The 21063-nt window shown below is 52.4% G+C and overlaps 7 protein-coding genes across 15 annotated transcripts; 2 read left to right on the forward strand and 5 right to left on the reverse strand.

Annotated features, from left to right (window-relative positions):
• The first annotated feature begins 306 nt into the window (after positions 1-306).
• On the forward strand, positions 307-3811 carry H257_00743 (hypothetical protein). Its single transcript, XM_009823571.1, has 2 exons — positions 307-351; positions 407-3811. The coding sequence occupies exons 1-2, from the start codon at positions 331-333 to the stop codon at positions 3524-3526; spliced, it is 3141 nt and encodes a 1046-aa protein (XP_009821873.1). The 5' UTR covers positions 307-330; the 3' UTR covers positions 3527-3811.
• Positions 3812-3893: 82 nt separating this feature from the next.
• Positions 3894-6973, reverse strand: H257_00744. Of its 2 annotated transcripts, XM_009823572.1 has the most exons (7): positions 6734-6973; positions 6415-6678; positions 6158-6363; positions 6010-6099; positions 5808-5962; positions 5566-5722; positions 3894-5440 (listed from the first exon to the last, which is right to left on the reverse strand). In XM_009823572.1, exons 1-7 carry the CDS (start codon positions 6963-6965, stop codon positions 5168-5170), a joined length of 1377 nt encoding a protein of 458 aa, XP_009821874.1. In that variant the 5' UTR covers positions 6966-6973; the 3' UTR covers positions 3894-5167. The 2 variants fall into 2 exon arrangements, with proteins under 2 accessions (XP_009821874.1, XP_009821875.1); XM_009823573.1 differs by having other exon boundaries at positions 6415-6973.
• H257_00745 (hypothetical protein) lies at positions 3895-5197 on the forward strand. Its single transcript, XM_009823574.1, has 3 exons — positions 3895-4483; positions 4533-4691; positions 4738-5197. The coding sequence occupies exons 1-3, from the start codon at positions 3932-3934 to the stop codon at positions 4993-4995; spliced, it is 969 nt and encodes a 322-aa protein (XP_009821876.1). The 5' UTR covers positions 3895-3931; the 3' UTR covers positions 4996-5197.
• A 514-nt stretch (positions 6974-7487) lies between the features above and the next one.
• Positions 7488-10276, reverse strand: H257_00746 (hypothetical protein; the record flags this gene model as incomplete). Its single annotated transcript, XM_009823575.1, has 8 exons — positions 7488-8080; positions 8143-8227; positions 8278-8449; positions 8498-8601; positions 8657-8692; positions 8748-8931; positions 8988-9786; positions 9844-10276. The coding sequence occupies 8 exons, from the start codon at positions 10274-10276 to the stop codon at positions 7488-7490; spliced, it is 2406 nt and encodes an 801-aa protein (XP_009821877.1).
• A 443-nt stretch (positions 10277-10719) lies between these two features.
• On the reverse strand, positions 10720-11972 carry H257_00747 (hypothetical protein). Its single transcript, XM_009823576.1, has 5 exons — positions 11907-11972; positions 11672-11854; positions 11547-11618; positions 11388-11494; positions 10720-11332 (listed from the first exon to the last, which is right to left on the reverse strand). The coding sequence occupies exons 1-5, from the start codon at positions 11938-11940 to the stop codon at positions 10787-10789; spliced, it is 942 nt and encodes a 313-aa protein (XP_009821878.1). The 5' UTR covers positions 11941-11972; the 3' UTR covers positions 10720-10786.
• Positions 11973-12033: 61 nt separating this feature from the next.
• H257_00748 (AGC protein kinase) lies at positions 12034-15764 on the reverse strand. 8 transcript variants are annotated; one of them, XM_009823577.1, is made up of 7 exons: positions 15510-15764; positions 15214-15443; positions 14967-15143; positions 14840-14920; positions 13979-14758; positions 12694-13862; positions 12034-12632 (listed from the first exon to the last, which is right to left on the reverse strand). In XM_009823577.1, the coding sequence occupies exons 1-7, from the start codon at positions 15721-15723 to the stop codon at positions 12095-12097; spliced, it is 3189 nt and encodes a 1062-aa protein (XP_009821879.1). In that variant the 5' UTR covers positions 15724-15764; the 3' UTR covers positions 12034-12094. The 8 variants fall into 8 exon arrangements, with proteins under 8 accessions (XP_009821879.1, XP_009821883.1, XP_009821881.1 ...); XM_009823581.1 differs by having other exon boundaries at positions 12034-13862; XM_009823579.1 differs by having other exon boundaries at positions 14967-15443.
• Positions 15765-18586: 2822 nt separating this feature from the next.
• Positions 18587-20382, reverse strand: H257_00749 (hypothetical protein). The gene has a single exon (XM_009823585.1). It carries the CDS (start codon positions 20369-20371, stop codon positions 18713-18715), a length of 1659 nt encoding a protein of 552 aa, XP_009821887.1. The 5' UTR covers positions 20372-20382; the 3' UTR covers positions 18587-18712.
• Positions 20383-21063: the final 681 nt, after the last annotated feature.

Here is a 21063-nt window from a genome sequence, read left to right on the forward strand (position 1 = left end):
GTGATTTATGTGACTCCAGGTCACCGGGAAATCCAAAACCCCCAGCAAATCACTGTATAACGGCAATATCACTTGAAAACGGAATCACATATTAAGAGATCTCGTAGGTGAAGAAGTATACTGGTTCCCTATTCCGACACCACAGTGACTTTGACTACATAATCCATTCTAAGGAGGTATCAATTAAGAAAGGTTTTACTGATGGGTTCTAGAAGGATGCACGATGGAAATGGCAGTATTTTGACTGAGTTGATTATCCGGATACCGTGACGCTTAGATATTGTGCGGTTTCAAGCACTTTGAGATTTGGGAGGCAGGCGTGAAGTGACGATGGCGGAGCGCTTCGAACTTGTAAGTCGACCCCCTGCCACTGCGATAGATGCATGACTGAAGATGTCTGCATTAGAAAACCGCGAACGAAGTGCTAGAGCATTTCAAAGTGAATGAAACCGACGGGTACAACGACGCTCAGGTCGAAGAAGCCCGTCAAATTTACGGCTGGAATGAACTCGACAAGGAAGAGCCAACTCCGCTGTGGAAACTTGTGTTGGAGCAATTCGAAGATGCTCTGGTTCGCATTCTTCTGGGTGCGGCGACGGTCTCGTTTGTTCTCGCTTGGTTGGACGAAGACAGTCATGGCGAAGGAATCGGCGCGTACGTCGAACCCTTGGTGATCCTTGTGATCTTGATTCTCAACGCCATTGTTGGTGTGTGGCAAGAAGCCAACGCCGAATCTGCGTTGGAAGCGTTGAAGAACTTGCAGCCTGAAAATGCGCGCGTCCTTCGCAACGGTGTCATGACAACATTGGCTGCGCGCGACTTGGTGCCAGGCGACGTTGTGGAAATTCGAGTGGGGGACAAGGTCCCTGCCGACATGCGTTTGATTTCGCTCAAGACGACCGCCATGCGCGCCGAGCAATCCCAGATGACGGGGGAAAGCGTGAGCGTGAACAAGGAGATCGACGAACTTCCCGCGGGCACCGAAGACATCATCCAAGCCAAGTCAAACATGTTATTCGCGGCCACGGTGATTGTGAACGGGTTGGGTCGTGGCGTGGTGGTGAAGACTGGCATGAAGACGGAAATCGGTCAAATTCAACAGAGTGTCCAGGACGCATCGGAAGAGGAGGAGTCGACGCCACTAAAGAAGAAGCTGGACGCGTTTGGCGAGCAACTGTCGAAAGTGATTGGCGTCATCTGCTTGGTCGTGTGGCTGATCAACTACAAGAACTTTTTCGACCCGATCCACGGATCCGTGTTCAAGGGATGCATCTACTACTTCAAGATCGCCGTCGCGCTGGCCGTGGCCGCCATCCCCGAAGGGCTCCCCGCGGTCATCACGACCTGCTTGGCACTCGGCACCAAGAAGATGGCGGCGAAAAACGCCATCGTGCGCAAGCTGCCATCCGTGGAAACCCTGGGCTGCACCACGGTCATTTGCTCAGACAAGACGGGCACGCTCACGACCAACGAAATGTCGTGCGTCACGTTTTCGCACGCCGGGGCGTCGGAAACTGACTTGATCTCGTACGACGTGGAAGGCCACACGTACGCGCCGATCGGAACCATTTCTACGCTGTCCCCTGCCAACGACAAGGCCGTCAACAGCGTCGCAGCAGTCTGCGCGTTGTGCAACGAGTCCACGATCGAGTACGATAACGGCAAGTACGTCCGCGTGGGCGAGCCGACGGAAGCCGCGTTGCGCGTGCTCACAGAGAAGATTGGCGTGCCCGACAAGTCGACGCATGCGTCGGTCGCGGCGCGGCGCCAGTCGGACCCGGCGTCGGTGGTGCAACATGCCAACACGTACTGGCTGGACACGTACAAGAAGCTGGCGACATTGGAGTTTTCCCGCGACCGCAAGTCCATGTCTGTGCTGTGCGCGCAAGCAACCGACATTAGCCGCCGGGCCACGCGATCGACGCCCGCCACGCAAAACGTGCTGTTCGTCAAGGGCGCCCCCGAGGGGCTCTTGACGCGGTGCTCGCATGTGCAACTACACGACGGCCGCGTGGTCCCGTTTACGGACAAGGGGCGCCAAGCCGTGTTGGCCAAGGTCACGACCATGGCCCAAAAGAGTTTGCGGTGCCTGGCGTTGGCCAAGAAGGAGGACTTGGGCGACTTGAGCACGTACGACGGCGACCGCCGCCACCCGTCGCACAAGAAGCTCGAATCGACAGACAACTTTGCCCAGATCGAGTCCAACTTGACGTTTGTGGGGCTCGTGGGCATGGAAGACCCGCCCCGTCCCGAAGTGCGTCCGATGATCCAAGTGTGCGCGAGCGCGGGCATCCGGGTGATCATGATCACGGGGGACAACAAGCTCACTGCCGAGTCGGTGTGCCGCAAGATCGGCATCTTCACGGAGACCGAGGACGTGTCTCAAAAGTCGTTTACCGGCGCCGAGTTTTTTGGGCTGCCGACGGCCAAACAAGTCGAGTTACTCGCGAGCAAGGACGGCAACGGCATGGCGTTCTCGCGCACGGAGCCCAAACACAAGCAATTGCTGGTCAAGATGCTAAAGCAAGCGGGGGAAGTGGTGGCGATGACGGGGGACGGCGTGAACGACGCCCCGGCGCTCAAGCAGGCCGACATTGGGATTGCCATGGGGATCTCGGGCACGGAGGTCGCCAAGGAGGCGGCGGACATGGTGCTGGCGGACGACAACTTCGCCACGATCGTGTCGGCGGTGGAAGAAGGGCGGTCGATCTACAACAACATGCAGTCGTTCATCCGGTACCTGATTTCATCCAACATTGGCGAAGTCGCAGCCATCTTCTTCACGGCGGCCCTCGGCTTCCCCGAAGGACTCATCCCCGTCCAGCTGCTGTGGGTCAACTTGGTCACGGACGGGCCTCCCGCCACGGCGTTGGGCTTTAACCCCGCGGATAAGGACATCATGACCAAGCCGCCGCGCCGGGCCAACGACGACCTGATCAACAAATGGACGTTCTTCCGCTACATGGTGGTCGGCGTGTACGTCGGGTTTGCGTGTGTGGGCGTGTTTGGGCACTGGTACATGTTCTACGACGGATCGAACGACGGCCACTCGTTGATCACGTTCGACCAGCTGACCCACTTTGGCAAATGTGCAACGTGGACCGACTTTCACGTAAACAACTTCAACGGCCTCGACTTTTCGCAGGACCCGTGCGCGTACTTTACGACGGGCAAAGTGAAGGCGTCGACGCTGTCGCTGTCGGTGCTCGTGGCGATCGAAATGTTCAACGCGCTCAACGCATTGTCGGAAGACGGCAGCTTGTTCACGATGCCGCCGTGGTCCAACCCGTACTTGATCGTGGCCATGGTAGTGTCGTTCGGGTTGCACTTTTTGATCCTGTACGTGGACTGGCTCGCCGAGATCTTCAGCGTGTGCCCGTTGGATTTCAACGAGTGGCTGCTCGTGCTCGCGTATTCGCTGCCCGTGATCCTCCTCGACGAAATCCTCAAGATGTTTGGTCGGCACATGGCGGCAAGGGAATTGGCGGCGCGCTTGAAGACGAAGAAGCACCTCAAGGAAGACTAAATATTCCCACCGTGGGCATCAATCAAGCCCCCTAGATAACGCCTAGCTAGTCAGTCGTCTATGTGTAGCGAGCGACTGAGCGATCATCGATGCATGAAAATCATCCCCCTTCCTTGACATGAGTGTTGGTAAAGTGCCCATGTTAAGGTTACTACTCAGCGAAGCTTGGATGAAAATCACCTCTCCTTGCACGACAAGAGGAGCTATGAGCTGCTTCATATGTAAATAACGTATTCTGCCACGGGCGACAGAATATTTCATAGCAAATCATCCGCCTTGCGCGAATAATATACTTAATTTAAGTATGTCATGTCAACCCACCTTGGATTCTCAGAGCGTGTGTTTATCCGGACACTTTTTAATTCCGGACTCGTGGAACTCGCACACCCGCCGTGAAGTAGAACCATGTCGGCGAACAAGCCCCCTGCGAACTCTGGTAACTCGAAGCCCATCCCGATATCGATGTCGAATCCCATCTTGGCAGCCGCACCGCCGAATCCAGGACCAAGCTCGACAGCCATGTCGATTGGCAACCCCAACACGTCGATTGCGATGGCACCAGCACCTTCCGCAGCCATGGTGGCTGCCGCTGCTGCTGCATTGACCAGTCAGCAGCAACAACAACTCAAACGTATGGGTCTTGGCATGGGCATGCAGATGCCATCGGGGGCGAATTTGAATGCATTGCAGCAACTGAACAACATGAACGTGGCCGCGATGCAGTTACAAATGAACCAACAGCAACACCGGATGAACGTCGCGTCCGCCCAAGCACACAACCGTGCATTCAAACCCTCGAATGTCAACGTGAACTCCGCCGTGGCGGTCGCCGTGGCTTCCGCATCCACCGTTCCGGTCCCAGTAAACACGGCTGGGGCTGGAGCGCTCAACTTGTCGGGGACGTGGGAATTGGATCGCGACGCGTCCGATTCCACGAACGACTACTTGGAAGCCATGGTGCGTCCCTCAACCGACTTGTGATGGTCTTCTCATGCGTCTGTCGTAGGGATTGCCGCTGATTGCTCGACAAGCGGCCGACAAGCTGGACCTGACAGTGATCATTCTGCAAACAGCGGGCGAGTTCACGATCACGCGGCGCACGCGCATCTTCCTTGAGACCAAGCAGTTGAAGTTTGGCCAAGAAGTCATCATCAAAACCAACACGGTACGTACGCACACTCGCCTCTTGTTGTGAACGACAGTGCATGCAGATCAAAGTGATGGGCGAGCCCACGTCGATCAAGACGGTCACGCATCTGTCGGGGTTCCGGGGCATCCTGCACGACAGCCGCACCGTGGACGAGCTGGGCCGCATGCGCGTGGAGCTGACGCTGACGCTGCCGGACAAGGACAAGCCCAACGTTGTGATCACGCGGTACTTTAAAAAGACGAGCGACTCGACGTCGTTGGACAACCTACCGCCGTACGAGCCGTTCCCCGATGCCCCGTCTGACAAGCGAAAACGATAAGCCACCGACGTGTTATGCTACAGCTGCTCTGTTGTTGCTACTGCTACTGTGAAGAAGAGAGAAGAACCCATGTCTTATATTTGCTAACCACGTTAAAAGACATACAACCAACCACCCACAACGACGACGAAGTACATATATATATACATGCGTGTTGTGTGCTGGTTGGTGTTTATTCAACCGACTGGGGCTTGGCACCAAACATGTCGGCGTGGACATCGAAAGCTTCCAATCGGACGCGAGCATACTCGAGAAAGTCAAACTCGATCGTCGAGTTGCTGGCTTGAACAACGGCCCACAGCCCCCAGAACAAGTGCGACGCCAATGCGTACAAGTTGCCCGCGTCATGCAATGCGGCCACGAACTCGTCCAGGTGGTGGTCCTGCGTCAAGGAATGCAAAAGCGCCGGGCTCGCGGCGGCTAGGTACGCCTTGTAGAATTGCACCTACACGCCCCAATGAGTGACTGTGTATATGTACAAAACACTGGATGTAGCCAATCAGATAGAACCATCAACATCGAATTAGTGTGTGGTTTCAAATTAGTGTATATGTGTGACACCGTACGTACTTGCTTGGGTTGGGACGGGTACGCGTTCAAGTTCATGTCCAAGCCACAGTGCTCGCAAAAGTGGTTTGCAAAGTCATAGCCGCGGTAGTTGTACCCTCCATATTCGTAGTCGATGACTTGAACCTTGGACCACGACGGGTTGTACAGCACATTGCCGCTACACGTAGCAACCACCACAGACACGTCAGTTTCCCCATAGTGGCGAGCGACGACTACACATGTCCTTCTCAATCAGTTGCTACCTCAACATGTCGTTGTGACTAAACACCGATTCCTGTAGAAACGCCGTGGCCAGCTTGGCGATGGGGGAGCCGCGGAACGTTTCAAGCAACTGCTTGCCGTGGCCGTTCTGCGCCGACGGCAAAATCGTCTGCGCCCACTGCACACGCTGTTGAATCTACACCAAGATTGAGACTCAACCAGGTTGTGTTTGCATGATTGGACCTGCTTCAAGCGGAGACTGGCGAGCGCTTTCTGCTTGAGGGGGTCGTCGAACCGGACGAGCGACGCCAGCTCCTCAAACACGTGGATTTTCTACGACGAAACCCATGGTAAGTACAGGACCGACGAGGGTCGAGTCCGCCTCGTCTACCTTCCACAAACAAGGAGTAGTCGGAAACTTCATGTCCATCGCGTGCATCTTGCCCACTTCTGTCGCGATGAGAGGGAGAAGCTTTGGGTCGCCCATTTGATGCGGCTCCAACGGCACGCCGTCCACCCAGCCTTCGATGCGTCCGTTCCTGAATCGGCCGTGGTACATGGGCGCAAACCCCCGTCTCGACAGTTCCGCAAACGTTTCTACCACCCAATACACGCATGAGATGGGCAGTCGCGACACACATGGCGTACCGTTGTCGATGTCGCGATCGATAAACACTTCCGTGTGCTCGCCGTAGATCCGAAGGAGCACGGACTTGTCTTGCCACGTGAGGCGATAGAGGCGATTGGTGATGCCTCCGCAGATGATTTTGATCACAATGTCGTCGGCGTTGGCGTCGCGGAAGCCAGGGTATATGGTCTGGGCCACGTGCTTGCAGTCGTCAAATTCAAAGTCTTCGCCACGAGCGCCCACCGAGTAGTCCAGGATGGTATTCGCGTTGTTGAGGTATACGACTATAGGAAAAAGAGCGGTAGGCATGAGATACAATGCATTCGAGTCACATGGCACCTTTGGAGGCTGTCATGTTGGAGGAGCAGGAACGACAGAGGGTTGAGATGGAAGCGTCGGGCTTGTCTTTGGGTCGGAACGCGTGATATGTCGCGAGAATACAGACGCAGGTGGAGATGGCGATCACTAGACCGACGTGCACGGGGCGAAGCTTTTCGAGAAGTGGTTCGAGGCTACTGTGCATATCGTGCCAACTGGAGAGTGGAGATCCACGCCGGTGGGTGGGTGGCATATGGAAACCAAATTGCCACTTAGTGCTCTTTTTTCGTCCAATCCACGTGGTCAACGGCTTGAAATGGGTGGGGTTAAGGGAATTTGACAGGTTCCGATTGGCTCGCCACTCGTTTATCCGGACAAAATGTTGAAGTTTCGCTGACAAGCGAAACTGCTCAAACGCGTTGCTTGTGTTTTCTCGCTCTTGATACAAAGTCAGCAACTTCAACCAGACCAAGCAACGTCCTGAATTCGGGAACTCGTTCGATGTGTATGTATGTATGGCAACGAAAGGGGTGACCATCGGATACATGTAAATCTTCGGCCAGTCCAAGTAAACCAGGGGGCAACCTCACTTCTACGCTCGACAAGTGTGTACATCGATCGCTTCAATCGCGCCTGAACTTTACTGCATGCAATTTCCATTCTCTCAGGAAAGAAAAAATATGTCGCACAACACTTATTACAGTTGTTAATTCGTCCAGGGCAAGCGTAGATACTAAGCTTAGCACGTTGTTCATTCGTCGAGGGCAAGATGCATTTATGGCAAACTGCCAAGTGTGGCGACGACTATTATCATGCCGCAACCAAACACGAGGCCAGCGCAAACGCCATAGTATTTCCGAAGCCACAAGTACTCGTCCAGTTGGCGTTCAAATCGATACGAGAGCTGGCACTGGTCCAATACTGTGCCGTCACCTCCGACAAACCCAACAAACGGCATGCGCCCCCCACTGAGCGCTCGCCACAATGTGATTGCCACGGCTTCCATCAATATCCCTCGCATGAAATTCAACGTGCCAAACAGAATCAACCACACCCACCACATGACCACGCTCTCCAAAATCAGTCGCTCGAGGCCACACCCGTGCACTTTGCCTTCGGTGTCCTTGAAATCTTGCGTCAATGTCGTCACGCACGGTGCTTTTATCGACGCCAACGTCAAGTTGCTTCGTGGACACGTCCAATTCGACACGGCAGACATTCCTCGGAGGACTTCGGGCTTCAAGCCGCACGCTGCAATCGTCGATGCATTTGAGCCATTCGTGGTGGTCAGGGGAAGCAGGCACTGTCGAAACTGCTTGACAACTGCGTGAAGGTCGCTGTAGTCGTCCAATAACGCCGATGCATTGGCTAGGGTCATTCTTTAGAAATATATGATCAAGCGAACCACTATTTATTGTTGTGTAACCTACCGTGGGCCGCGATGTTCATCTTGTCCATTTGTAGCTCATACGACGTGCACGTGCGGTCGTGAATGGATTGGAGCTGACCAAACCCCTAGAACACACAAGTCACCAATGCAGTGCGTGTTGGCGATGTAGTAATACCTCTATGGCTTGAAGGTCGCCATTGGATTGGAACTGTTTGGCAACAAGCGACACCAAAAGCCCCCCGAGCCCCCCCGACGACTTGCCACCGTTGGCGTGGTTCGTACATACCATCGTGTGCGTGCGGTTTATGGGGATGAGAAAACCAAACGTTGCACCGAAGCAAACGGACCTGGACAAGTGGAGACACGATCAAATAAAGTCGGTCACATGTGAGTACATTATGAGCATCGTCCAAAGCAAGGGCATGAGATTTATCGTCGACAGGCTGTAGATGATGCTGCAAACGTTGTGGCGACAGCGAAACACGTCCACCCAATCGGCCTAATCGAGGAATGAAACTTTCATTCATATTTGAATTCATGTGAATTTACTGTACCTTGGTTCGGATCGTTGTGATGCCTTGGTTATCAAGCTATATCGTAGTACATAAACTCTTAGACCTTTGAATCGAAGGTGTGTCAACTTACTTGTGGAACGTTCACGTAACTTTTGCGCCAGACAGCAATACCCAGGAAAATTGCTAGCACGACCCGACCAATCAAGTCTACAGGAAGCGCGAAAGCCATTCCTTCGAGCTGGATGTCCAAGCCGTGGCTTTTGGGGAGAAAATCGTTGGCCGTTGACGACGAATTCGTCAAGTTTGCCATTTCTCTACGTGCACAGTGCAATAGTTAGCATAGCTGGGTGTGATTGTCAACGAATCCTACAAATTGGGGAAGACAGGGCCGATGAGGCGTTGCTGTTGCTGCAACAATGCTGTGCGGATGGTCCAATTTGAATACGCATAGAGGTCGCCCTTGGACTGGTTGAGAACAGCACCGGCGAGCGCGTCCAATGTCGCGCTGGTGTCGGTGGTGTAGGCCATGACTGCTTCTTGCCACTGCTGGATGTTGACTTGCGTGTCGTTTACGGACTCTTGTAACTCGTGGAGCTTCCCGCTTAGCGACAGTTCGACTTGGATCAATTGAACTAAATTGGCGTCAGCTTCGCCCAGCATAGACATGGGCGACACCTGCTTCGCGCCACTCATTTCCAGGGCTGGCTCCAAAGCAGTCCACATTGTCCTGATACCACGTATCGATTCTTGTGTGGACTTGAGCGCTTGGTTCATTTGAATCGGTTGGCCGGTAGCAGCCGATGGAAACGTCAAACTGTCTTGGAGTGAAGTGGCAATCTGCTGAACCCAACTTAACCGGAGGTTGACTTCAGTGGACCCTGAGGCCACCACCCGTTGGATGGCCAAATTGGTCGCGTTCAAGCTTTGGACGATTCGAGCCTTGTGGTTCTCGATGTTTGTTTCGACTTGGTCCTCGGCGGCTGGGGAGGAATTGCGAGTGGAGTTGGACTGTTGCAGCTCCAGAAACAGCCATGATTCTATGGCCGGCTGCCGAATGGACCACGCATTGTTCAGCGTTTCCAGCTCCGCCAGTTCTGCATCGGTGGTGCATTGCAAGTTGCCTTTCGAGGCTTGGAACGTTGCTTGGACTCGTCGAAGTTCGTCTTTACCTAGGTGCATCGTCATGCAGTGGAATAACAGAAAAGACACAGTCATCTCAGACGTACATTCGGAGGTATACAACGTCAGTGTGTTCATAGCCGCCTCGCTAGTTTTAAGGGCATATTTGAACTTGTCTTGCTCAGCCTTCCATTGTTGCGCTACCTGCATCAGACTGTCTCGTATGGCGTCGTCCATGCACATGCTGTAGACGACTCCATATGTATTGAATGACATGATGGCAGCATCAATGGAGAATTGTTGGCTGTCCCGCCGTTGACGCAGGGCTCCGATGCCGTCAGTAATCCAGCTGCATACGAGAGACGACGACAGCATCGTAGCAATGAAGTTGATCGAGATGAATGCCACCCGGCTTACGTTATCCCACGTGTCGTCCGACCATCGACTGGGTGCTTTGCCGCGACGATAGGCCTCCTCCTTTGCTTGGAACACCTCGCCTTCGTCACGAGCGGCAGCTTCCAACAGATTCTCCTGCAGCATTGCCAATTCCAAAGTGATGGCATCCGTGCACACTTGAGTGTGTATGCGACGAGGCTGCAAACAACAGTATGAATTACTACCATTTGATTGGTTCATTCTGAAACCGTCGTGCGACACAGAAGATTCCAGCTAGTTTGTCATTTGCAGTTAGCATAAATAATGCGTCTACAGTAAATACCGTACACTACTTAGTAGTAGACTAGTATATACTTCGAAGTACTATCGGAATCACGGCTACTATAGTACGTAGTACCTTTGAGTGCCCAAGATTTGCTGGCTTTACACTTATGATGATGATATTGTAGCTGTGATGGAATGTAATCACTCGTACTGCCCGACTTCGAAGAAGCAACCCAGTTGCCCAGTCGTATCATACCATTGAACCGCGAGAGTGAAGCCCCAACATCAAACTTTACTGCAAACTCCACGTTTTAAAAAAGCCCCAAAGCACCACAAGTGAGACACTGCCTCCCTTTTTTGCAAGTAAACTTGTGGATACTAAACGTGTTATCATTGCCGAACATATCGTTCCTCCATATCTCCAATCCGCTCGGACTGGAAGTCGCGGTCCCCTGAGATCACTTGCGCGGCCTTGCCTTCATACACATACCCGTTGGATTTGTCGATTGCATTCACGACTTTCTGCAAACTGTCCACGTCCTCGATCTGCAGCGGCAGGAAGCTCACGAGCGAAAAGTCTTCGATCACTTCGATGAGCACTTCGTGCATCTTGCGAAACCGCTCGCGCACTTTCAATTTCCGCGCGGCTACGGCGGGCGGCGGCTGCAGCGCGTCTTCGTCTTCAATGTCGTCGTAGGTATCGCCATAGTCTTGGGCTTCGAGGCGGTCCAGGAGGTACCGCAGGTCCAACACGTCTGTGTAGAACTCGAGATTGAAAGACAAGTGGCCATATTGCTGGATCAAATCCATTTTCGAAAGGATATTGATGTGGGGCAATTCGAGTCGCACCATGGACGACAAACTCAGGAGCACCACCGAGATGAACTTGGCGCTGTCGGTGCAATGATGCGCGTCCACCAAGTGCACCACCGACACCTGCAGCGACATGTGTGAGCATCGTATGCATGAGGAAGAGTCATCGACATCATACGCGGTATTCCAGGCGCTTCTCGAGCTTCTGGACAATGTTATGCACGCTTTCTTCATGCGTGTACAGTTCCACTTGGCCGGGAAAGTCAAACAAGACGTACGTGGAATCTGCAGGCAACTGTGAGACAATGGACCGAGTAGATGTAGATGAGCATGAGACCTGGCAATGCATCGAGGCGCTCGGCCAACCAGTCGAAGTTTTGATCGATGAAGTTCATGCAATACACCAGTCCTAGGACACCGCGTTCGTCGGCATGGGAAGGAGTCCAGACGTGGCAGACGTACCTCCGTTTGGACCTAGGTGCAGCTCGTCCATGACGTTTTCGAGGCACACGAGTTCCGAGATGTCAATGTTGGCCACGTATGGAAGTTGTTCGTTGGCTGGGTCCATGTTCACCACCGCTACTTTCCGCCCGGATGCTTCCAGAAACTGCTGCATGCCATTGCAATACGTTGTCTTCCCACTGCCTAACGACAAGTTGCATCAACCTCGTCTGATCCCATTGCATCGTTGTCGTACCTGGAGGCCCTAACACGACTTGGCCAAACGGCATGGTTTGCGCTCCCAGAACAATGGACAGAGCGGAGGTATGAATCCGGAAATCCGGATACGATGATTTCCCAGGAATTTCTTTTCCTTGATTCCTCACGCTCATTCAACAAAGTTAAAATGAGTTGTGTATTAGTGTAACATTAGCCGGAAATATATTAAAAGCCGTCGAACCACACATTCGAGTCGCTGTACTCGGCGAGGATGCACGGCGTGGCCTGCACTTCGAGCTGCTTGGCTTTGGTTGTGATCTCGACCACATGGGGCGCCGCCTGCACCCCCGCCGCGACCTTGATCCAATCCACCGACGCAAACCACGGGTGACTTCGGATGACCGACCCGCCTGTGGTGATGTCCACGACGCCCTGGCACCCCAGCCGATCGTCGGGTGAATGGTGCAGCAGTTGCGTCAACAAGTCGGTCACTTCCCGCGATCGCTCGTGGTCGGGCATGACCAGATCCTTCTTGTCATAGCGCGAGATTTTAGAGTACACAGCCAGCACCACGTCCTTGTCGTTTTCGAGGTCGTCACACGCAAACGGAGTGACTCCGAATAGCATTTCGTAGATGAGGATGCCGAGGCCCCAGATATCCACGCCGAAGCTGTGGCCTTGGGCCGACACCATCTCTGGGGCCGTGTACTCGGCCGTGCCGCACAGCGTGTACGTGCGAGTGTCGTCAATGCATTTGGCGTACCTACGATGGCAGGGTTTTTCCCCCATAAGTCCACAACACAAAAAACAATGCGACAACGTACCGAAAGTCGTGAAGCTGCAGGTACCCGAACGTATCGAGCACGAGATTTTCAGGGTTCATATTGCGATACACGTAGCCGGCGTCGTGCAGGGACTCGAGCCCCACGAGCAGCTGGGCGGCGTACTGGCGGACAGCCTCCTCGGGCAGCTTGGCGTCGTGGTCTGTCATGAGGGTGGCAAAGTCGCACACGAGGTTGGTTTCAAACGCCATGTACAGCCCGTTGGCGTCGGTCCATGTGCCCAGAAGCGGCGGCACGGACGCCACGCGGCAGTTGGTGCGCAAGTTCTTGTGCAAGTGGACTTCGCGCATGACTTCCTCCATTTTGTTGAACGACTTGGTCGATTTCTTGGAGATCGTGCGCACGGTCAGAGGCACGTGGCTGAATGTCTCGTACGTGACAAGTAGCCCCACTTCGGTGGACTGGGTCACATACTTGGGCACCACGGCGCCACGAAGCACGTCGTCCTTGAGCGTGGATCGGTCCTGCGTCCCCGCAGCCGCCGCGATGGCGATGGCCGTGGAGTCGCGCAGGTTGGACACGGCCGACTGGAACAGGTGCTTGGCCTCTCGCTGGGCGCGGTCGTTGTCGATGATCTGCTGCAGCGGGCCCAGGATCTCTTCAAACGTCTGCCGGCCAATCTGAAGCAACTTGGTGCGCCCGACGGAAATTACGTTGGCGGCTCGAGGCGCGTCGTTGAACAAGGCGCGCTCACCAAAGTACTGATGCTGGCGAAGGCGCAGCACCTCGCGGCTGCGGCGCTCGCCCTCGCCCGGAGCTGTGTCCCACATCGTGCAGATACACGCGCCTTCCTTGATCACGTAGAAAGTGTCGCCGATCGTGCCCTGGTTCAAAATGTAGTCACCATCTTCAAACGTAATCTCTGTCAGCTTGGTTGCCAGCCGCTCAAGCTGTGACGTCGTGAGGCTCTTGAGCACGTCCACTTTCTTGAGCGTCTGTACAATCACGTTTGTCGGGGACTTCATGAACACGAGGCGGAAGGCGCGGCAGTCGATGGCCCACAGCACGCCCTTGGTCAGCGCCACCACCGACGACGATCGCGGCGCGTTGTGCATGAGTGCCAGCTCCCCAAACGACGGGTGCGTGTCTCCGCGGTACATGTGTACAATATCTTCGCGCTGACCGGTCGTGGATTCGCTCTTCACTGTCACCTACACACGCCGAAGCCAAAACCAATTATCACCATAATATGGACACACACTATATCGACAACCAACCGCCCTTTGGCTGGGAGGATACGATGTGACGAGGATTGTTAGAACCGTACCTGATAATCGCCGCTTTGGACGCAATAAAAGTGGTCCCCGGGGTCGCCTTGGCGGATGACCACGTCGCCCTCGTTGACGTTGACGCGGATCATGACTTTGTACACGTCGGTGCGCTGCTGGGCGTTGAGCTGCTTGAACAGCCAGTTGGCGGCCGTGATTTCGAGGATTTTGTCCATCTCGAGCTTGGATTTGGCCACGACGTGGTCGCTCATGTTGTAGTTCAGGTCTTCGTCCGTGACCATCTTGGCCATGTCCTTCTTCATCTGGTCGCGGCGCTTTTGCTTGGACATGCCCCGACGCACGGGCCGCTGTTCTGTCACGCGCGTGTTGAGGATGTTGGTCGTGAGCAGATCGTTAGCCTGTTGGCTCGCGAGGCGCTGGGTGCTTTCCGCCGTCTCGGGCACCACGGCGTGCTCCAAGTAGATGCAGATGATCGTGATGTCGTCCGTGCGCAGTTCATAGTGGAGCCACAGCCGATACGACTCGGCCACGACCTTTTCGCACGCCTCCAGCGGGTTGTCGTATGTCTTCACGATGTCCACCACTGCCTGGTTGGTCAAGAACTCAAACACGCCATCGCTGGCAATGATTACGTAGCGGTCGTTGGACGTGAGCTGCAGACTCGCAATCTCTGGCGTGGCAAACACCCCCAGGCTCTCGGCAATCTCGTCCCCGATCGACCGCGTGAACGCCGTGCCGGGGAAATTTCCCGTCGGAGACCACACACGCGGGGGGTCTCCGTCCTCGTCCACCTCTTCGTTCACGGCCGTGGCCCAGTTCTACATCACGTTTGGCAGCAGCGTGTGAGGACTTTTCCCCAGATCCCGTTTATCGACATGGTGTCAATCAAGGGTATTTACCTCGTGGATGGGAGTAATCCCTTCCAGTTGATCCATCGTTAGGACTCGCGCCCCGTATCGCTTGACACGATCTCGCTCGTCCTATACAATGGGATGAGCATGGAATACGAAGGTGGAAGCTCCGTACAGTTCGATAGGGGGTCTGGTCCACAGACAAGGGCGACGCCACGATGCCCGCGGCGTCCGTCTTGGCAATCACAGCGCGCGAGTCGCCGACGTTGGCAATGTGAATGATGTTGCCGTCCATAAAGCAAGTGATTGCCGTCGTGCCGCTTAAACTGTCGTCAATGCGAGACGTGTGCAGCTGTACATACATGTCGTCGTAGCCACCGATCAGTCAATTTTACTCAGTCCACCGCTCGTGTGCTTCATACCTTGGCGTTCGTGTCCGTGAAACAGTTGGAGTAGATTTCGGTGAACGGAACCGAAGCATTGGCCTTCCCCATGAGCTTTTGCAGTCGATCGGGTACTTCCTTCCTCGCAAACACCGAGCAGAGGTCCCCCGTGGCTCCGTGGCCGTCAAAGATGCCGAAAAAGATCTTGGTCGGGTCGCCGGCGAAGTTGGGGATGATGGTGTAGCTGTCCTGGTTGGGCTTGTCCACCGCTACGCATACAGTTTCGTAGGTGAGGCATCGTTAACACGATAAGACATCATGTGTAGAGGCCATACCGTCGGGATAGTACCCTCTTTGGGTGACGAAGGCATACTCGATGGAGAGGGACGGGGTCAACTGCGACTTGACCGGCTTATCGGAACATACGATCCGCGACCGAATTTCATCGGCCGTGAGGGGAGAGTTGTCTAGTTGCTGCGCGCGGTCGTCACCTGCGTGGTTCTTGTCTGCTACCTTGGACTGAATGCCGAGGGACGAGCCGCATCCCATGCTTCGACGATGTCCGTTGCGACGGCGGAGAACAGATTGTGTGGCGGTTTTGCCTCGAGTTTATTTTTAGACTGAATCCTGTACTGGACCTTAAAATAAACGAAACAACCTGGGGTGCATTTGTCAAGTAAAATGAGTGCATTAACTTGCTACATGTCACCTATGCCTACTATTAATAGTACGTACGTACTACCACGTCATATTACGCTTTCTCGAATGAACTGCCCAGTCCAAATTTGGTCGAAAAGGACAATACTATCGGTTTCAAACCCGCACAGCTTACTATGCAGGCGGCCCAATGAACTTGAGTATTGTATTGTCAGATTCGTTTGATGCATTCTCTATGAAGCTGGAGAGTACATACAGTCCGCCCAAAAACTTATTATAGACGAACCCAACTTTTTTGTAACTTTATGAGAAAATTTTCAAATATGAAGTACTGTACTCGGAGTACGTCTTACCATTTCACTAAGAAGTCCTAAAAAGGATTTTAATCAAGGACAAATCCTTCCTGAGAAAAAACAATTTTTCAAAAATCAAAACTATAGACGCACTGACAAGGGTGCACGACTGAGAGCATCCCCACCGGCTGATGTAGAAATGTAAAAATCTTCTCAAAGTACATCACTAAATTTAGTTACATCAGCAAAATTTACATTTTTCAGACCCACACCAGTTGCCAATAAATTTTACATCATGATGTAAACATTAACATAGATTTCTCAACAGATCTGTTGGGTCGTTTACAGTTCTATGCGATTGAGTCCCAATGGACTTCTTCAACGAAGCTTGCCATCCTGACGTCCTGAAGCACGCCGGCATCATTAATATGAATCTTACAGACAATAGAATGTATGCTAACCCTGCTGCACTAAATTCTCGACTGGCGAGAGCTGCAAAACCTCAATCGGCAGCGTGCGCCAACGCGAGTTTGCTCCACCAGGACTACAATTTCCGCCAACCGGTGTGGATTGGCTGTGAAGAGATGTACTACTGTTACAACACGCACCCAATAAACGGGTCTTTTCAGCTCTATATTTACATCAGCCGTAATACAAAATTGTTTTAGGGTGCGTCTGTAGTATTCCATTTTCTCGCAAAATGGTATTAAACCAAAATGCCATTTTCAAAAATGGAGATAAAAGGTCCATTTTGTAATATGGCGTTTTGGACCTCGTCAACGAGTAAATCCCACTTGGAATTATTGGATTTGGGTTAAAACTCTTCGAACAAGACATGTTTCAATATTGATCAGATTTGTTGAATTCGGCCCCAAAATGGGGTTTTGGGGCTGAATATTGCAATATTTCCGGTTACCAGACGCACCCTAAAACTCTGACATGTTTCAATTTTGATCAGATTTGTTGAATTCGCCCCCAAAATGGTATTTTGGGCTTGAATATTGTAATAATTCAGGTTGCCAGACGGGCCCTTATTACAGTTCTGGAAAACCTTGCCAAGTGAAATTGCGTCTCGTAAAACACTTCAAAAATAATATTCCATTTTCTGGCAAGATGGGATAAACCAAAAATGCCATTTTCAAAATGAAGGTAAAAGGTCCATTTTATAATATGGCGTTTTGGACCTCTTCAACGAGTAAATCCTACGTGGAAGTACTGTATTGGATTTGGGTTAAAACTCTCCAGAGTAGTAAAAAGTTTGTAAATTGTATGCTTGGATATAATAAAATTAATCAGATTGATCTGATTGCAAAATTATAATTCGTACTCGGAATCACAACTTGCGCATTCGCATACAATTCCCCATATATTTCAAAATACCACTGTGCGCAAGTTCCTACTCGGTTCTCTGTATTACAATATTCTGGCCCAAAACGCCATTTTGAGGTCGAATTCAATACATCTGATCAAAATTGAAACATGTCTTGCTTGTTCCGAAATAGTTGCGGCCTTCTTTTTGACTTGATTAAATTATGGGGCTCCAATCCAAAACAACCTATTATTTGTATGTCACTCCAGAAACGAATAAAAGTGGCCAAAAATATAATGTAATTTTATTCAATTGCCAAAAGATCTTGTTCTTCAGAATTCAGAAGTGCTTCCATGGAAGCCTCTTCCCCAAGTCGAAAGTTCAAATGGATTAAGGCACTCTCGTAGTTATACGCATCACACTCAACGTTGAAGGTCGTGAAGTCCGCTATCAACGCTGAGATCTTGCGCTTTCTTGTGCACCAATCGCCATGCGAATTGAGCGACATTTAGAAAAATGCCGCCAATCGGAAGTCGTACCCTGCAACTATTTCGGACCAGAGTAGTATGAGCATACTATTGGTTAAAGTAGAAAATATGAAAAAAATACTATTGGTTGACGTCGGAATTTATGAATGCTCCATAGAAAAAGATAGTGTCGATACCACTGTGCGCGAGTTTCAGGTTGTCAGACTATTAGAGGGCCCGTCTAGCTTAATTGTAAAGTCCAACCAATGGTATTAATACTTCAGCAATGTTTGTCCCAAGTGTTTGGCGGCGGAACCTTTTATAGATCTCAGCAAAGAAGTAGTGGAGATTTGAATTTTATATTCCGGATGAAAATCATCAACTCACTGTCAAAAGAAGTTTGAGACGGGTTTGGAAGTCCTCCATTGCCAATACTAAGCTTACTATTAATAGTACCTGGTTCAGGGAACGACATACTAGTTGGTACATAACCCATCATGCAATCACCAGAGCTCAAGAAATTGTTACAGTCTAAAGTTCTCAGTGACATCGCCTCGCGCAAGAAGGGTACATTGCCGAGGTGTTCACGCTGGGAAAGAACGCCGAGTGAGACCAGTTAGTTGGCCACGACCTGCAGCAGTTACTGCTTGAAGTAGATCAATGCCCTCATGAATCAACTCGGCATGTGTTGAAATATAAACACTCTAATCGTCAATGTTATTTTCTCTGCTAACTATGTCATGTATTGCCGTTACAGTACAGCATCTTTCACCTCTCTTCATGGGGTGTGTGTCCATGTACAGTACAGTGTTTCAATCGCTGGGTTGTGGCACTGCCAGGTCAGGTGGATTGGACGGCATATCGGCGCTTGGTCCAAGTTCCAATGACCGCCTCGGATCAACCAGCACGTTGTTGAAGAACACGTCAAACAACCACTGAGCGCCTCGAAAGTACGGGAACTGCAGCCACAACATCCCGACCAGTTTGACATGGTACACGAACGGCACCCACGCCCACACGCTGTGCAGGGACCCGAACGAGTACTCGGCCACCGCCACGACCGTAAAGTAGCACACCCACCACTCATGGGTCCGGCGCTGGTTTCTGGCCAGCGTGCCCAACGCCACGTACGCAGGAAACGCGAACGCGACGGCGCCACAACCCACATTCGTGAGGAAGCCGGGGGTGACAAGGAACACCAGCCCACAGAGAGCAGGTCCTTGAGCCATCAGGTCCCCCATGACGTTGGCGGTGCGGTTGGACACGAGTCCGACGGCCGTCAACGTGCGGAGGACGACGTTGGTCGACGCAACAGGCGGGGCGTGCTCGATGGTTGCCACCGACAGACTCGCAGCAGCATCGGACTGGCTCGCGTAGTACGGATACACGTAATTGACCGCAAAGCGATAGAGCACTTGGGCGCCGTTCATGGCATGCAGCCAGTAGAGGAAAAAGTTGACGCGAAGAGGTGACGGATGGAAGAAGCCGAGGACGAAGCGCGGCAGCAAGGTCGTGACCAGGCAGTGCGCGGTCACGTAAAATGCCCAGAGGATCCAGTAGTGCAGAGATCGTTCCAAGTACACAGTCGCGGGCTGGTCAGTGTATCTGTGGGCCTTGACGGCTCGGATGGATTTGTACACGGGGTAGAATGTGCTCAGCCAGGCGAAGACGAGACCGTGGGAGAGCAGGCCCAACACTGGGGCCGGCGAAAACGTCGCCACGACGTGGCAAACTATGGCGTAGATGACGTGGGGAAGGAGGAACGCGGCAATTTTGGACTTGACTGCCACTTGCCGCCGGAAGTTGCTGTGCGCTTGACGGCATCTCGACTTGAAACGTTTCCACGCCAATACCGCGCGTGCAAAGTACCCTTTCCGCCACGCCACGACCAGACACAGGAAGGACGCAAGGGTGACTGCCTGAGTACCAGGTGCCAATGACCGAAACGACTGGTAGGCCGAGAGCACGAGCGATCTCGTATGGGGCAGCAAAGATTCGACCACCATCAACAGCCCCGCCAGCACAGGAACGGACAGCAAGCGAAGGAGGAAGAGCCAAGCGATCACAGCGCTCCACGTTGCGAGCACACACTCTATGAAACTTGCTCGAATCGCAGTCCAATCGGTTGATTGGTTGAGAAAATCAGGCCACGTCAGGTTCGAGAACCCAGAGTACGGAGAAATGATCCCATCCGCCAAGTCATTCCACAGCCAGTGCGGCTCGCTATTTCCATCGTGAGGCGTCGTGAGTGGACTGGTGTTACGCAGCGCACAGGTCGAGGCATCGGTCATCGCATCGATCCACCGTTCGACGGCACATTCCGCGGCTGCATCGGCCTGTTCATGCAAATCGTGGGTTGTCGCGCGTGCTGCTACGCTGCTCCACGCGAGAGATTGTACAAGCAGCCAGCAAACGACAGCTGTGGAGCATGGGGGTCGCGTGGAGAGCCACAGTCGAGCGCCATGTCTCATCTTCAATCAACAGTTTTGGAACTGGATCCGGATAATTCGAAACAGTAAATCCGGATAAGTTGAAACGCTGAGCAACGCGGAATTTGCCTCACGAATCCGGATAACAGTGCCTAATCAAAACCTAAGCCAATAAGAACTCACAAAAGGAGGAAAGAACAACAATATATTCGCCAATACATATTCGACATTTGGATTAACAGTAAACAAGCGATGTACTGGTACCAATCAGAGTACACTGTACTGACTTTGATTGGCTTATCCCAGGTGAGGGATAATTGGTCTTGGATGTTGAAGTCTGGTCAGTTTTTTTCAATCTCAAACAAAAAATTACAAGTATTTAAATAGAATGTCAACTAGAAACCTTTGACGTGTCCCGCCATACATGCCTATGAGAGCGTCACAGCAGTTGTGCATAACGTTACCGTATAATCTATATCCTTTTAGGTGGACAAGTCCTTTTAGGTACCTTTATATATTTATATTTTTGAGGCTTGCTGCCCCAACAACAAGTTCAACAGGTTTACCTTTCGCGCGGTTAATTGAGTTTGGATTATCATTTTTAAGACATTCCTCCGCGAGGGCCAACACTAGAACCACATGTTATGGAACCGCTTCGCCAATTGTAACGCGCCTGCTCGACCAGGGGCGGTGTGTAATCTTCGGTTTTTACTTCGCGCAACGCTTCATACCTC

The sequence above is a fragment of the Aphanomyces astaci genome, assembly GCF_000520075.1.
Source record: "Aphanomyces astaci strain APO3 unplaced genomic scaffold supercont1.1, whole genome shotgun sequence".
NCBI classification, from domain to species: domain Eukaryota; phylum Oomycota; class Saprolegniomycetes; order Saprolegniales; family Verrucalvaceae; genus Aphanomyces; species Aphanomyces astaci.

What these genes read in the sequence shown, in the direction of transcription:
- H257_00743 (XM_009823571.1), top strand. Translation starts at nt 331, where the DNA reads ATGGCGGAGCGCTTCGAACTT. An exon ending in TGGCGGAGCGCTTCGAACTT is followed by an intron (nt 352 to 406) that starts GTAAGTCGACCC and finishes TGTCTGCATTAG; the next exon opens with AAAACCGCGAACGAAGTGCT.
- H257_00745 (XM_009823574.1), top strand. Translation starts at nt 3,932, where the DNA reads ATGTCGGCGAACAAGCCCCCTGCGAACTCTGGTAACTCGAAGCCCATC. An exon ending in ACGACTACTTGGAAGCCATG is followed by an intron (nt 4,484 to 4,532) that starts GTGCGTCCCTCA and finishes CGTCTGTCGTAG; the next exon opens with GGATTGCCGCTGATTGCTCG. An exon ending in TCATCATCAAAACCAACACG is followed by an intron (nt 4,692 to 4,737) that starts GTACGTACGCAC and finishes CAGTGCATGCAG; the next exon opens with ATCAAAGTGATGGGCGAGCC.
- H257_00744 (XM_009823572.1), bottom strand. Translation starts at nt 6,965, where the DNA reads ATGCCACCCACCCACCGGCGTGGATCTCCACTCTCCAGTTGGCACGAT. An exon ending in CGATCGCGACATCGACAACG is followed by an intron (nt 6,364 to 6,414) that starts GTACGCCATGTG and finishes ATTGGGTGGTAG; the next exon opens with AAACGTTTGCGGAACTGTCG. An exon ending in AGTCACAACGACATGTTGAG is followed by an intron (nt 5,723 to 5,807) that starts GTAGCAACTGAT and finishes TGCTACGTGTAG; the next exon opens with CGGCAATGTGCTGTACAACC.
- H257_00747 (XM_009823576.1), bottom strand. Translation starts at nt 11,940, where the DNA reads ATGCCGTTTGGCCAAGTCGTGTTAGGGCCTCCAG. An exon ending in AGTCGTGTTAGGGCCTCCAG is followed by an intron (nt 11,855 to 11,906) that starts GTACGACAACGA and finishes ACTTGTCGTTAG; the next exon opens with GCAGTGGGAAGACAACGTAT. An exon ending in GCACCTAGGTCCAAACGGAG is followed by an intron (nt 11,619 to 11,671) that starts GTACGTCTGCCA and finishes GCGGTGTCCTAG; the next exon opens with GACTGGTGTATTGCATGAAC.
- H257_00748 (XM_009823577.1), bottom strand. Translation starts at nt 15,723, where the DNA reads ATGGGATGCGGCTCGTCCCTCGGCATTCAGTCCAAGGTAGCAGACAAG. An exon ending in AAGAGGGTACTATCCCGACG is followed by an intron (nt 15,444 to 15,509) that starts GTATGGCCTCTA and finishes CTGTATGCGTAG; the next exon opens with CGGTGGACAAGCCCAACCAG. An exon ending in TCCAAAGCGGCGATTATCAG is followed by an intron (nt 13,863 to 13,978) that starts GTACGGTTCTAA and finishes CGGCGTGTGTAG; the next exon opens with GTGACAGTGAAGAGCGAATC.
- H257_00749 (XM_009823585.1), bottom strand. Translation starts at nt 20,371, where the DNA reads ATGAGACATGGCGCTCGACTGTGGCTCTCCACGCGACCCCCATGCTCC.